This window comes from Thunnus thynnus, chromosome 19 (assembly GCF_963924715.1).
Source record: "Thunnus thynnus chromosome 19, fThuThy2.1, whole genome shotgun sequence".
In the NCBI taxonomy this organism is placed as follows: domain Eukaryota; kingdom Metazoa; phylum Chordata; class Actinopteri; order Scombriformes; family Scombridae; genus Thunnus; species Thunnus thynnus.
This window is the reverse complement of record NC_089535.1, coordinates 10,291,811-10,305,555: the sequence shown is the minus strand read 5'-3', so window position 1 is coordinate 10,305,555 and position 13,745 is coordinate 10,291,811. Positions and strand designations below refer to the sequence as shown.

The 13,745-nt window shown below is 39.8% G+C and overlaps 2 protein-coding genes across 4 annotated transcripts; one reads left to right on the top strand and one right to left on the bottom strand.

Moving 5' to 3' along the window:
• Window positions 1–57: 57 nt before the first annotated feature.
• On the top strand, window positions 58–4,957 carry dolk (dolichol kinase). The gene is made up of 2 exons (XM_067575231.1): window positions 58–503; window positions 1,645–4,957. Exon 2 carries the CDS (start codon window positions 1,794–1,796, stop codon window positions 3,363–3,365), a length of 1,572 nt encoding a protein of 523 aa, XP_067431332.1. The 5' UTR covers window positions 58–503; window positions 1,645–1,793; the 3' UTR covers window positions 3,366–4,957.
• A 300-nt stretch (window positions 4,958–5,257) lies between these two features.
• Window positions 5,258–12,402, bottom strand: phyhd1 (phytanoyl-CoA dioxygenase domain containing 1). 3 transcript variants are annotated; one of them, XM_067575233.1, is made up of 11 exons: window positions 12,292–12,402; window positions 11,230–11,388; window positions 10,833–10,908; window positions 10,700–10,747; window positions 10,559–10,614; window positions 10,412–10,474; window positions 10,278–10,299; window positions 8,626–8,754; window positions 8,382–8,498; window positions 7,303–7,429; window positions 5,258–5,606 (listed from the first exon to the last, which is right to left on the bottom strand). In XM_067575233.1, the coding sequence occupies exons 1-11, from the start codon at window positions 12,322–12,324 to the stop codon at window positions 5,558–5,560; spliced, it is 879 nt and encodes a 292-aa protein (XP_067431334.1). In that variant the 5' UTR covers window positions 12,325–12,402; the 3' UTR covers window positions 5,258–5,557. The 3 variants fall into 3 exon arrangements, with proteins under 3 accessions (XP_067431334.1, XP_067431335.1, XP_067431336.1); XM_067575234.1 differs by lacking the exon at window positions 10,278–10,299 and having other exon boundaries at window positions 8,626–8,776; XM_067575235.1 differs by lacking the exons at window positions 11,230–11,388; window positions 12,292–12,402 and adding an exon at window positions 11,112–11,217.
• Between the last annotated feature and the right edge of the window lie 1,343 nt (window positions 12,403–13,745).

Here is a 13,745-nt window from a genome sequence, read left to right as displayed (position 1 = left end):
ACCGCCATCTTGTGGAGTTAAACATAACCGTCGATATTTTCGCTATGTTTCCAGTGGCTCACTAAATTTTTAAAAAAACACATTCCTGCCTTTTTCCCATTAAAGTGGAATACTGTGCACTTTTTATTCTTCTGCCTGCTTATGAAAGCGGTTATATGATGTTTGTTTTGTTTTGTTTTGTTTTTTCCCATTGGACTGACTGTACGCTGTAATGCGCCTGATACGGGGTGAATTAAAATATGTTAAATTGACAGCACATGAATTCTTCACGATATGAGATTTTTTAAAATGTTTAATACAAAAAATAAACCAAAATAATGAAAAATCACGCCTTTAAGAGGTTTTTTTTAACGGGTTTACCACGTGACCCAGCTGTCAAATATGGCCCCTTCCTTCTGGGTGTGAGAGAGGCGACAGTTGACAAAGGGAAGAATTCTGTCAAAAAGGACGGCACCAATTCACATCGCAGCACAACTCCGTCCAGATAACACTGCACTTATGTGGTACGTACGCTTGTCTTTGTCAGCTTGTGTATTATTCCCGGTGTGGCGTTATGCTACCTCGGTAGAGTCAGCTGTTTTTTTTGTCTGCCGTTAGCTTGATGCTGCTGGAGGTTGCAGCATCCTTGGCTGTATTAACATGGATGTTACAAATAAGTGGAGACATTTTTCATTTCACTGTATCCGACAGAAACGATGGTCGTGTGTTTATACAACATCCACAGCTGATTCAGCCCAGTAGACATACAATCCCACCTCCAAAGAACCCCTCACAGGAACAATAGGTTTATGCAGAAAGAATATTTCTCCTGCTGTCTCCTTTATTTGGTCTCACAGCGGTGTGGATTTCACACTGACTAGGTGAATGTTCAGTGTGGCCATAGTTCACGACAGAAAGCAGCGGATAAAGTAGGACCAAGGTTCACTGTTCAAATGAACCAACATGACTCATGGACCAGTGATTCAGTCAGGCTGTCATATTTGCTTTAAAGGATGGGTTCACAATTTCTCCAGGTCTGTCTTGAAACAACAGTCAGGTGCTCATATGAACACTGAAAGAGGTTCTCCTCACTGTAATCATTCCTCCTGTTCATAATGGTTATTAAAAGATCTCTTTAAACAATGTTAGTGATGGGGGACAAACTCCACAGTCCTTGTTTTGAGCAAAAAAAGCATTTAAAAGTTTATCTGAAGCTTATTTGAGGCTTCAGCAGTTTGAGTTAGTCATATCAAGAGGATATCTGCCCACATTTACAGTCTTTTTAATATCAAATTCCCTCTTGTGGATAGTGTTTCCCTTTTGAGCTGCAGTGGAAGTATAATAACAAAAAGAAGGAGTTTGGCACTAAAAGGACTGTAACGCTGAAAGATATCTACTTCTGTTTGAAGCTTCATATTAACTTCAGATAAACTTTTAAATATATTTTTGCACAGGGGGAGGACTGCCGGAGGAATGATTATGGCAAGAAAAACATGTTTCTATGTTCATTTGAGAACCTGACAATTGGTTTAAGACAGACTTGAAAAACTGTGAACCTGTCCTTTAATAAATACTTATAATTATTGTCATTATTCTACGTGTTTATTCACATATTTTCTCTTGAATGGTTACCTGGCTGATTCAATTTCTCTCCATTTTTTCCAGACATCCTCAGCAAGTGAAAAGTGATGATGTGTGCGAGAGAGAGGAACTGACAGAAGAAGGCCTTCATTGTTGCAGACCATCTGTTCAGATCAACCCTTTCCCTCCCTCCCTCCCTCCATCGCCTCCCTGCGAGCCTCCACCCTGCAGCCATGCAGATCAACCCGGTGCTCGTGGAGTCCGCTGTAGTTTTGGCTGTGGTGCTGTGTGTCCACATGGCGGTTTGGAACCAGCACTCCTGGTGCAGCATAGCCCTTGTCATCCAGGCGTTCTACGTACAGCACAAATGGGACCGTCTGCTCAGGTCAGGGGGCGCGGTGTTCCAGTTCCGTCCTGCAGCAAACAGCGGCATCGTCCCGGCCTCCATGGTGATGCCTTTACTGGGCCTGGCGCTGAGGGAAAAGTGCTCTGCCTCAGGGAATGTCTACTTCGAGCGCTTCTCCATGGTGATCACCATCACAGGCATGATGCTAGCTCTGTTTCTCTCCCTGATTGCGCTGGGCATCACCAGACCCGTGCCCACAAACACCTGCGTGATCGCAGGCATGGCTGGCAGTGCAATCCTCTACACGACAAAGCAGACGCTGACGGTGTCTGAGGTCATCGAGGTGTTAGAGGTTCTGTTGATCTTCGTCTATCTCAGTCTGATTGTACTTTACTTGCTGCCACGATGCTTCACACCCGGAGAGGCGCTCCTCATCGTCGGTGGGATCAGTTTCATCGTCAACCAGCTCATCAAGCGCTCTCTGAACCTAGCAGAGGTGAAAGGCGATCCGGTGAACTATTTCCTGCCGGTCATAGTGGTGGGCTCACTGTTGCTGGGCGTTTTCTTTGCCCTGCTCTTCTGCTTCATGGAGTCCGAGACCTGGGTGTCATCACTTTTCTTTCACATGATGACAGCCGTTCTGGGTCTGGGAATCCTCATGCCGTGGCTCTCTCTGTTCATCGGCCGGCACCCCATCATGTGGCTGTTGGACTTTGTCACGTTAAATGACAGAAGACTCTGTCTGTTGGGGTACTGGGTGTTTCTGGGGGTCGTGGCCATATGTGTTGTGTTACACCAGAACTACCAGCGCCAGTCAGGATCCAAGAAGCACCAGGCCTCGACTATTGTCAGGAAGTACTTCCATCTGATTGTAGTGGCCACGTATGTTCCAGGGCTGATATACGACAGACAGCTGCTCCATGTGGCGTCTGTGGGTTGCTTGGCAGTTTTCTTGTTCCTGGAGTATGTGCGGTACTTTCGAATCCGGCCGGTGGGTCAGCTGCTCAGGCAGTTGCTCACCTTGTTTCTGGATGAGCGGGACTGTGGGCCTCTCATCCTGACCCACATCTACCTGCTGCTGGGCATGTCTCTGCCCATTTGGCTGTTCCCTGGTCCCTGCGCCCCTAAGGGGATTCTTCCTGGTGCGGGCGGCCTGGTGCCTTATGCAGGTGTGCTGGCAGTGGGAGTCGGAGACACTGTGGCGTCCGTGTTTGGCAGCACTATGGGGGAGATCCGTTGGCCCGGCACTAAGAAAACAATGGAGGGAACTGCAACTTCTGTGTTCGCCCAGATCATCGCCGTGGCCATGTTTCTTATCTTCGATGCGAGCATCAACCTGAACTCCACCTATTCATGGATTGTTGGCTCCATCACTCTGGTGGCCATGTTGGAGGCCTACACCTCCCAAATAGACAACCTCCTACTCCCACTCTACCTCTTCATCCTGCTGTTGCTTTGACCGGACAGATGGCACAAACAAACACAGGGGTCTGCAGATCCCTTTCACCCCCTTTCTAGGAGGAAGAAAGAATGGTGAATTTGGGAAAATAATGTGTAATAAATATGATAGTAGAAAATCATAGAAGTCCCTTTAGGAATCACTGGAAAGGGGAGTTGTTTTACTAGCACAAGAAATAAATCAAGCCAGGTAAATGTTATCACAACAAAACCAATGTGGCACTAAAAAAAAATCTGCTCCGTCCTTTATTTGGCAGCAGACTTGATGTTTGCATGACACTAGAGTCTGTTGTCTTCAGATCACAAGTCACTTCAGTATCAGTTGCTTTGAGAAATGAGTGTTTAAAATACTAAGAAATGTCAGAAAAAATGTTGCTAAATATTTAAATTTAGTGACAGCGGTGTACGTTTCTTAGCGTGTCATCGCCCTGACCCCGTGGGTACTCGACCAACACCTCCTGAATTATGCAACAGGAGATTAAGTTTTTAGCAAAGTGGAAAAATGTCCTGTAAACATGTAGAACTCTGGACTCGTAGAGGGTACGGACGCTGCTAAATGGCACATTTTAATCATCAATGAAGAGGTTTTCTTATCTTGTACCTTGTTTTTTTTTTTTTTTTTTTTTGCAAATGGACACATGCCTTTGTATTGCCTTTGAAGAACATTATTTAAAGTTAGCTTATTGATATGTCTTTTTCTCAATTGACATGTTTATTAGATTATTTTTGCCTCCCCTATGGCAATATAAAAAGACTTACTGCTGAATATATTTGCCTTAAGAAGTATATTTTCTATCACATGTAACCTAGTATTGTAGACGCTGTAGATGAAAGCATGGCAGACGTCAAGAACACCTCTCAACTCTTCTTTATAAGGGCTGGTTTATACTTCGATATGGCAGAAAATCACTATGCTCCTGCATGACACTAATGTGAAATTCCAGTACTGTAACATGTACACAGGTATTCAAACAGTATATTTTTTGTTTGGTAAATTTATTTTGTTCAATACTTCTGTGGTTTGATGGGACCCCTTACAGGTAAACTTAATATATAGTACATTTCCTTGTGATACTGAGCCTTCACACCCTGGTCTGTATAGTCTGTAGATATGCTTTGGGCCAAAACTATGAACATAAGCCCTTCCTTTTAAGCAACTTTTTTTTGCTACAGTTTATCAGAATTATTATTTAATATTTGCTTAATATCCTCACATGTCATCAGGTTTCATCTCACCATTCACCCAGAGATGGAAAATGCTACAGTTTATAACCTGAAACATGTTTTCAGCATGAATGAATTAACAGCTTTTGGTTTACGTTCATCCGTATATATCTTCTTTGGTGTTTTTTTTTTATGTTGTGATGACAATTTATTTGCATGATCCTGCTGGTATGTTATTTTTGCAAATCATCTTTACATTTTTGAAAATGTAATATTGCATGTTGAGTGCATCAGAGAAGATCGATGAAATTGATATGCCTCCAATCTTTAGTCTATATGTTTAATACTCATTTGAGGACTGAGAATAGGGAGCTGTGTGAGTGACGGAGTGATTGCACTTTGATTTAAATAAAACAACATAAACATTAACCCTTGGCTTTCTCAATTTTGATTTTAAGATTAACCTAAAAAGTTTGGATGTTGTGGTTTATAATCATTCTTACATAAAGTTTAGTTGCGTCTTAAAATGATCATACTTGAAAATAAAAATGCTTACTGTTGTCTGTAAAAAGAATAGGAATCTGCCATCCCATTTTGACACAAACGTGGGAAAAAATTACCTTAAACATAAATAAAGCTGGTTGGTGACAATGTTGATGAGGAGATCCTGAATAAAAGTGGATCTAAGTGTCTAAGTTGTATTGTGGAGCGTCCATAGAAATCTGGTCACAAGGTTTAAAATGTTTATTCAAATTGATTTTCAGTCTTAAAAATTCTCATTTAAAAAACATTAATAAATTCATCAAAATGTGCTTTAGATATCATTGAGCCACTACTGATTTTGCTGCTGAAGAAATTGCGTCTCTGTTCAGTAGCTTAGAGAAACAGATGGTGTCACAAGATATAAAACAAGCTGTGAGAAACTGCAGTACATCTGCTCTGATTAAAACTGTTCATACATGTTGGTCCTTCATCGGGAAAGAAAAGCTCTTGTGTCTTTTCCATGAAATGCAGCATCAAAGACATCCTTCACTTAGCATAGAGAGGCGGGAAAGGGAGCTCTTCAGTGGGTTGCAGCCTTCAATGACCGAAGAAAAGGAAACATGACAGATGGGTTAAAACTTGAGTCTTAAAGTGACACTAAGTGACTTTTGAAAGAAGAAATGACACAATCACAATCTTCCTCTTACAAATGAAAACCTGAATTAATAAGCTATAAAACACATCCTTGTTTATTTCAATACATGCTGCTACAGCCATACTTGGTCTGGTGTGACCAGTAGTTTGTGGTAGCTAATGTTAGCTAACTTTATATACAGTATATAGCTCTATAGAGCAAGTGTCTTCTCTACTTGTTACTCCAATACACTGTTACACTATGTTTTAGCATTCATTATTATCTCGTATCAGTCTTTTGTGGCTACAGTGTCCATCTATTCAGCAAACATGTTGTAGTCTTGCTAAAGCTTTGCTGTAGTGCTTTCTTTACATCTGTTGAACAGCGGCCACCGCGGCACACTGAATTTCCTCTAATTTTAAAGACTTTAAAGAGCAGAAAACAACAAAAAAACAAAAATTGAAATGTTTATCTGTGACATTCAGAAACAGTAGCACAAGTGGAGAGGAGTAATTCAATGTCAGTTACACAGTTATATGTAAAGTTTGCCACCATTAGCTAACGTTAGCCACCATTAGCTACTGGTCATACGAGACCGAGAAAGGTTGTAGCAACAAAACGTCTGAGTGTTTTGACTTAAACAAGACAAATTTGTAATGTTTATGAATTCAACTTTTCATCTGTAAGAGGAAGAATTTCTTATTTCTTCTTTCAAAGCACACATAGTGCCAGTTTTATGTCTCAGGACATCAGTGATACTACGTACAGTATTCAAGTACTGTATTTAAATATGATTTTAAGGTACTTATTTTCATTTTACGCTACTTGATACTTCTACTCCACTACATTTCAAAAGGTAAATATTGTACTTTTTACTCCACTACATTTATTTGACAGCTTAGTTACTTCTCAGATGAAAAGTTAACATAAAATTACATTATAACTTAATTAAGTAATGATAATAATTGCATTGTTACAGATTAAACAAGTGGTTCCCAAACCATTTGGCTTGTGGGCCCTTACAAAAAATCAGTATCATGTATTTGTGTCTCTTTGTCATGTTTCAGATGTCTACAAGTTGTTTGCAGTTACACCAAAGAGACACTTTCCCTCACATAGTTTCAAATAAGTAACAGTTTGAGGCCCAAGGAGGTGAAATTCTTCAAATATGAAAAGATTAAAGAAAGTTTCTCAAAAATTCCTACCCAATCATCTCAAGACTCCTCAGATTTATCTTATGACCCTTACAAAATAGTCCAAAGTAGCTCCACAATTCAATGCTTCGTATGCATTGAGTTATCAGTATTAAGAATGTACTTTGTTCATTTTATTTAATATATAAGTCAAAGCCCAATTTTCTGCAAACACGTATTTTTACTTTAGTACTTTAAGTAAATTTAGCTGGTAATACTTTCATACTTTTACTTCAGTAGGACTTTAAATGCAGGACTTTCACATATAATGAAGTATCTTTACATTGCGGTATTGATACTTTAAGTTAAGTAAAGGATCAGAGTACTTCTTCCACCACTGCAGGACTTATTATTGTTCCTCCTCTATTTGCTGATTCTGATATCCATCAGCTGTAAAACACCTGACTAACCTAAAAAAAAAATGTAAACGGCATAAAAACAGCCCAGCTCCAATAAATCCTCACCAGTTGTCGGGGCTCCAGCGAGTGTCCTGGGACTCCATCATGTGGAAGGCGTAGACGTGGCGAGAGTCTTCAGAGGTGTTTTCAGCACTGCGATGCACAACTTGACCATGGATCAGGACGACACCGCCTGAACAAAGAGAGATGGACGGATAGGTTGGGAATGTGCGGTAGTTCGGCCCATCTCATAGCTTTATTTGGTGCTACACAATATTAAGGCTGCAAAAAACAATTATTCTTTTTTATCAGTGAATCTGTCAATTATTTTTCAGATTAATCATTTCATCTACAGGATGTCAGAAATAGTGAAAAATTACAATTTGCTTGTTTTGTCCGACCTGAAGACCAAAACCCAAAGATATTTAGTTCAGAAAAATATAAAAACTAGTTGGAAACAGCGACGGTTTGGCATTTTTACTGGTAAATTACTTAAAAGTTTAATTATTTTCCAAAATTGTTAATAGGTTAATTTTCTGTGGACTCATTAAAAGAAATAGTTTGACATTTTGGGAAATATACTTACTCGCTTTTATTTAGAGTTGTGATGATAAAATTAATACTGCTTTCATGACTGTACGGTAAGTATGAAGCTACAGCTAGCAGCTGGTTAGCTTAGCTTAGCATAAACACTAGAAACAGGGGAAACAGCTAGCCTGGCTCTGTCAGAAGTTAACAAAATCAGCCTAACAGCACCTTTGAAGCTTACTGTTATAGCTCATTTAATTTGTACAAAAAACAAAAGTGTAAAAACCACATTTTGTGGTTTTTGTGTGCGCAGGACTATTTATTGACCAGGCGTCCCACAATCAAGTAAGTGAATAAACGTATTTTCAAAAATGTTGACATATTCCTTAAAATTACTATTTGTTTTAAGCAATACACAATGCATAATATGAATACAGTGCGTTTAGATATTTTACCAAAATTGGCTCAAAAACTGAATGAATGACAAACATCTGTGTAACTCCACACCAATCACTGGATATTTTTGTCTTGTGTAGCATACTGTACGTCCCTGACAGAGCCTCAGTCAGAAAGTGCCTAAAAATACCCACTTAAATTTAAAGACACATGTGATTTACCTTTTTTAACCGGTGTTGCGATAAACTTATCTTCATCATAGTTCTGCTCTTTACCGATGAAGTCTGTCAGGGGAAAGGTGCCCTTTGGGGTACGTACCATTCGCCGGGTAATACCGACTGGGAAAAGGAGAGGAATAAAACATACCAATTCATACAGTATGATGAGAAACCAAATAGTGGCTGGATGAGTGCAACAACCACTATCTGAGGCAACAGTGTGAAGAAAGTTATACTGTGAGCTTACTGTTGTGTGACCCCGGGATAAACCACAGGCAGCCATTATTAACAGTGGCGTCCTCCAGGGCTATCCACATTCCAACAACTCTGCCCAGTGGCTCCGTGTACAGAAATGTGGCGTCTTGGTGAGGCGTCACTAAGAAACAGACAATAATCTGCTGCAAATTCATGATAAAATGATATTTATGACAAAAATGTTAAAGGATAGATTCATAATTTTTCAGGTCTGTCTTGAAACAACAGTCAGGTGCCGATATGAACACTGAAACAGGTTTTTCTTGCTGTAATTATTCCTCCTGTTCACACTGACCATTAGATAAACCCCTCCAAATGTGTTTACATTGACTATGTGTACATGCACACTAATATTCCTCTATTATTCTGACTATGACAATATGTAAACAGTTTGGATATTGTGAATTAGGCCTTATTCCAAATGTAGTACTTTCTGATACAGACGACACGTAGGATATGCCAGTATTATTCGGGTTTTAGGAGCATTTTTTGGACATGAACACAGCGCATTCTGAATAAACATTTCAATTGCGGTTTTTACTGCTGTTTGCGACACACAGCCCTCTTGCTTATTTACCACTGGACAGGCAAAATGGAGCAAGAAGGCAGACAGACAAGAGGAATGAGAGGAGAGTAGAGAGCTGTTCAGGGGGGGGCTGGAAAAACAGAGCGTGCCTTCTTCACAACAGGGACGGAGGGGATTGGTTATTATCCTGACATGAAGCAATGGACTGACAGTAACGACTCGTGTAATGCACCAAAAACACTCAGCAGTGTTGTAAACATCATGGGACAACCTTGGTACTGGATGTTCCTGTAACTATAAATTTACAATGTCAGTCATATCAATATAAATTAATAATATCACTAATGTTTTTCAGCTCAATGGTTTACTTCACTGCCTGCAGAGATCTTGTGATTCCTGTTCCCACTAGAGCAGAGGGAAACCCTGAAAACCCTCTGCATGTAACCAGTAATATTCATTTTCATTAGCCATTTAAACAGCTTAGTAGGAATACTGTCTTTTTCAGAATAAGGGCAAAAACCGGAATATTTTGTGCACGTGAACGTAGTCGATGTAAGTGATGGGGGACAAAATCCACAGACCTTGTTTTGAGCAAAAATGTATTTAAAAGTTTATCTGAAGCTAATTTGAAGCTTCAGCAGTCTGAGTTAGTGGATAAAGTCGAGATCTCCCACAGTTAACAGTCTTTATAGTAAAAAAATTCCCTCTTTGTGTCTCAACAGGCAGCGTTTTCCTGTTGAGTTGTAGTGAAAGTATTGTAGCAAAAGAGGGAATTTGTCACTAAAAAGATTGTTAACTTTGAAAGGTATCTTCTTGATTTGACTATTTTGGATGGTTGAAGCCTAATATTAGCTTCAAATAAACTTTTCAATACATTTTTTGAACAGATGGAGAGCGGTGGATTTTGTCCTCCATCATTACATTGAAAGCACTCTGTGTGTAAATCTGCAGTAAATGTCCAGTATGAACAGGAGGAATGATTACAGCAAGAAAGACGTGTTCTTCTGGGCACCTGACTATTGTTTTAAGACAGACTTGAAAAACTGTGAACCTATCCTTTAATTGCATGAGCTTATCATATCATAACTGACTTTTTAAAAATAAGTTTATTTTCTTACCTTCCCCACCGATTCCCGGTTGCTGAGAAAAAGACGGAGAAGGAGAAATTATATTTTGCTCTAAACTACCCATGTAGCATCATCTAACACTGTCAGATAGATACATAAATATATAGATAGAGTCTGTGCTTTACCTTAAAAATATACATGCTTTGCAGTATCACCGGATCTACAAGACCGAGCTTCTTAGCGATGCTCTGTGAGAACAAGATTTGACGTGAATGTTGGTTACTCTGTGACTCAGTACATCATTCTCTCATATTGTTGAACAGCTAACTTACCTGAACTCTGGGTGAATGTGTAACCTTTTTGTACAAAGGCTCATAAGCATGTAGTGCTAGAAGAAGAAAACTGTGATTAGTTAAAGACTTTTCAAAAGCCCTGTGTGCACATTGGTAGAAGATTTCAATTAGAAATCTCACCATGTCCGACTTTATTGAGTGATCGTTCTTTTGGTATGATGAATTCCCCTGCAAGCCAAGAAAAAGAGCTTTAACCATCTTATTTTACATTTTACCTTTTAGTGAAATAACACTCAAAAGAATCTAAACTCACCTTTGTCGTCAAAAACTCCTTTCTCAAAGAAAAAGCGGATCTTATCTCCACTGGTGATGAAATAGTCAGCATTTCCCTGCAGGTCAAAAAGTTAACATCGGTCACCTGATCCATCAGAGAGCTGATTGCATTACAGAGACAAACTCCACGGACACTGACTACACTGTTGACACAAGAGTTTTCTATTAGCCTGAAAGGAAGGACACTTAAGGTCGAGGTAAACACGGAGAGGTAACGTATCTACTTAGAGCAGTGAATGAACACAAGTAGGAGCCTTACCTGCATCTTTAATTGAGATGTGATGGCAGGCATGTGAGAGAAACATTGTGGAGTAAAACCGTGAGTCACTGATACTCTTTTAAAGACTCATCTCACGGACGACTACACGTTAGATCACCTGCGTTTTGAGCTGCTCGTCGTGGTAGGTGGAGAAGGTAGTGCGGCAGTGCTCCGGGACGTCCATCCGGTCCACTATATCCGTCATCCTCTGCTTCAGTTCATCGCACTCCTGGGAGGTCAGGAGCCCGTCCAGGACCACGTACCCATCGTCCATGTACTACCAAGAGGGAGGAAAGTGCTGCTCAGTCAGTTTCACCAGGACTCTAGACTTGTTCTCTCAGTATTTTTTTTTAATGTCTATTTCCACTTTTTCACACAAAGATGCAACTTAAGTAGTAGAAAAATCTTTCTTCTCTCCAATCAAGTGAATTCTATGCTTAAACTTACAGACTAAATCCTGATTAAATGAAAACAGAACACAGGAAAAGAAAGAGTCTTTTAATCTTAGCTTTTATGTTATTGTATACTATCAATTTAGACTGGGGCTGCAACTAACGATTATGTTCATTATATAAAATTATATGTTCACTTAATAAAATGTCCATCACAGTCTCCTAAACCCAAGGTGATCATCAAATTGTTTGTTTTTTTCTTAAAGTAATAATCCAAAACCGAAAGTTCTCCAGTTTACTATCACATGACATGAAGAAAAGCAGCAAATCCTCACAACTGAGAGGCGAAAACTAAGAAAGATTTGGCATTTCTACTTCAAAATTAACTAGATCCAATGCTCGATTATCAAAATTAGTCGCTGATTATTTTTCTGTTGATTGACTAATCGATGTTTCAACTAATTGTTTCAGCTCTAATTCACACTATTAAGACTCAAAGCTACTGTTGCTTCACACAGCAGAATAAACAGACATTTGGCGTGTAGCCACTTGTAACTGCAGCCTCTTATGTAATCAGACTAACATGTGGACAAATGCTTTCATAAAAACCACATTAATGTTAACAACTAAGTGTAGATTAAAAAGGGCACTTTCACATTTATTAGACAGATACAGATATTCTTGGAACATACAATAGTCTGATTAAGTCAGATTTAATTTCAATTAAATTGTAATTAAAGTTAAAAACATGAAGCTACACCTCGTTTTGATTTGAATGTAATGCTCACCTTTTGCACATCACGATCTGTCATGAAATCCATGCTGGTCTGCTCGCAGAGGTTCAGTTCATGGGACGATGTGTTAATTTTGTCATCCAACCTGGAGCTGGACGCCGAGTTTTATTTTTCCTAGGATGGCGAAGTCATGTCCCGCCCTACTCTCCCTCTGATTGGCTAATACTCATTACCATCGTTGGTTGGGTTGGTTAGGTTTTAGCATGAGGAGTGCGATCGGTTAGAGTTAGGGTAGGAATATCAGGGGTAAGCCAATCAGACGCAGAGTAAGGCGGGTCATGACTTCGCCATCCTAGGAACAAAAATACGGCGAGGTCGACGGACTGATTTCCGACCACGTGACATGTCCAAATCAATTGACGTGTAACAGTTCAGAGACTCTAATAGGATTTTGGACTTTATCTCTCTCACCGCAGACCCCCTCCGTCATGCAGGTGCTGCAGTAGCCCGGTATGACCTCTAGATGTCGCTCGTGTCGTTGATGTAACATGGAGGTGAATACAAACCAATTACATCACCATCCTGTGGCCACTCTGGATACCAGACTCTGGATACACAGGCCTAAATATATAATTAAGGACCAGTGCTGGTTAAGGTTAATAATATTATTGTAGTTTTTTTGAAGTCGTTTTGTCATTCTGACCATCAGGCACCACTTTGACTTCTTTTAAAGAGAACAAATTGAATCTTAAATTGAGATACAGGTCACTGGTTCTCAACCAAGGGGGGGGGGGGGGTCACAAGATGTTTAACAGGATAGGAAATCAGCAACACAAAATTAAGTTTCCTCTTTGAGACTTTTACATCTTAGCTTTTTTGCCTCATCAATTATTATGAATTAAACGTTAAAATGTTTTCAAACCTGTGAAGGAAAAAAATCACTTTTTGGCTGAACCCTTAAATATAAGCACCCTGTGATGAAGGCTCACAAGCAGACAATGTGTTTGTTTTAAGAGGTAACAGGTCAAAACAGTTGAGAATCATTGGTATAAACTGTGAAAATGGGCTCCAACTAAGTGTTTTGCACGTGTAGAGTTCAGTACTGGTTGGACGGCCCCAAAGTTTGCAACCTTGTGCGCCCTCTAAAGTCATCCATCATAAAATAAGTCATCCTTGTCCACGTAAATGAGGGAACACACTGTGCTTGTGGAAAGGAGAAAAATAATTAGCCATCATTTTAGATACCCTGACTGTTCCTGATGAGGAGCAGCAGAGCATTAGTGCAGCCAATATTCCCCGTGAGGAAGAAATAATGCTTATGAACATTTTCTCAGCAGATAATATGATGTGTCACAGCAGGGAAAAGCTCGGGTGTGATTAATAACATTAATAACGTAATAACAGCCTCAGGGTCCTGGTATTGTTTGCTGACTTACTGGGACAGCTAATAAGAACTGAGCCATCGTTAATGGTATTAATTACACCTGAGCTTTCCCTGAAATTAAATC

Bases quoted from the DNA above. Each gene is read 5' to 3' on its own strand.
- phyhd1 (XM_067575233.1), bottom strand. From the start codon at position 12,324: ATGGATTTCATGACAGATCGTGATGTGCAAAAG. The intron at 10,300-10,411 runs GTAAAGCACAGA...TCTTTTTCTCAG, and splicing joins AAAGCATGTATATTTTTAAG to CAACCGGGAATCGGTGGGGA. The intron at 5,607-7,302 runs GTGAGGATTTAT...CGGTCATTGAAG, and splicing joins CGCTGGAGCCCCGACAACTG to GCTGCAACCCACTGAAGAGC.
- dolk (XM_067575231.1), top strand. From the start codon at position 1,794: ATGCAGATCAACCCGGTGCTCGTGGAGTCCGCTGTAGTTTTGGCTGTG.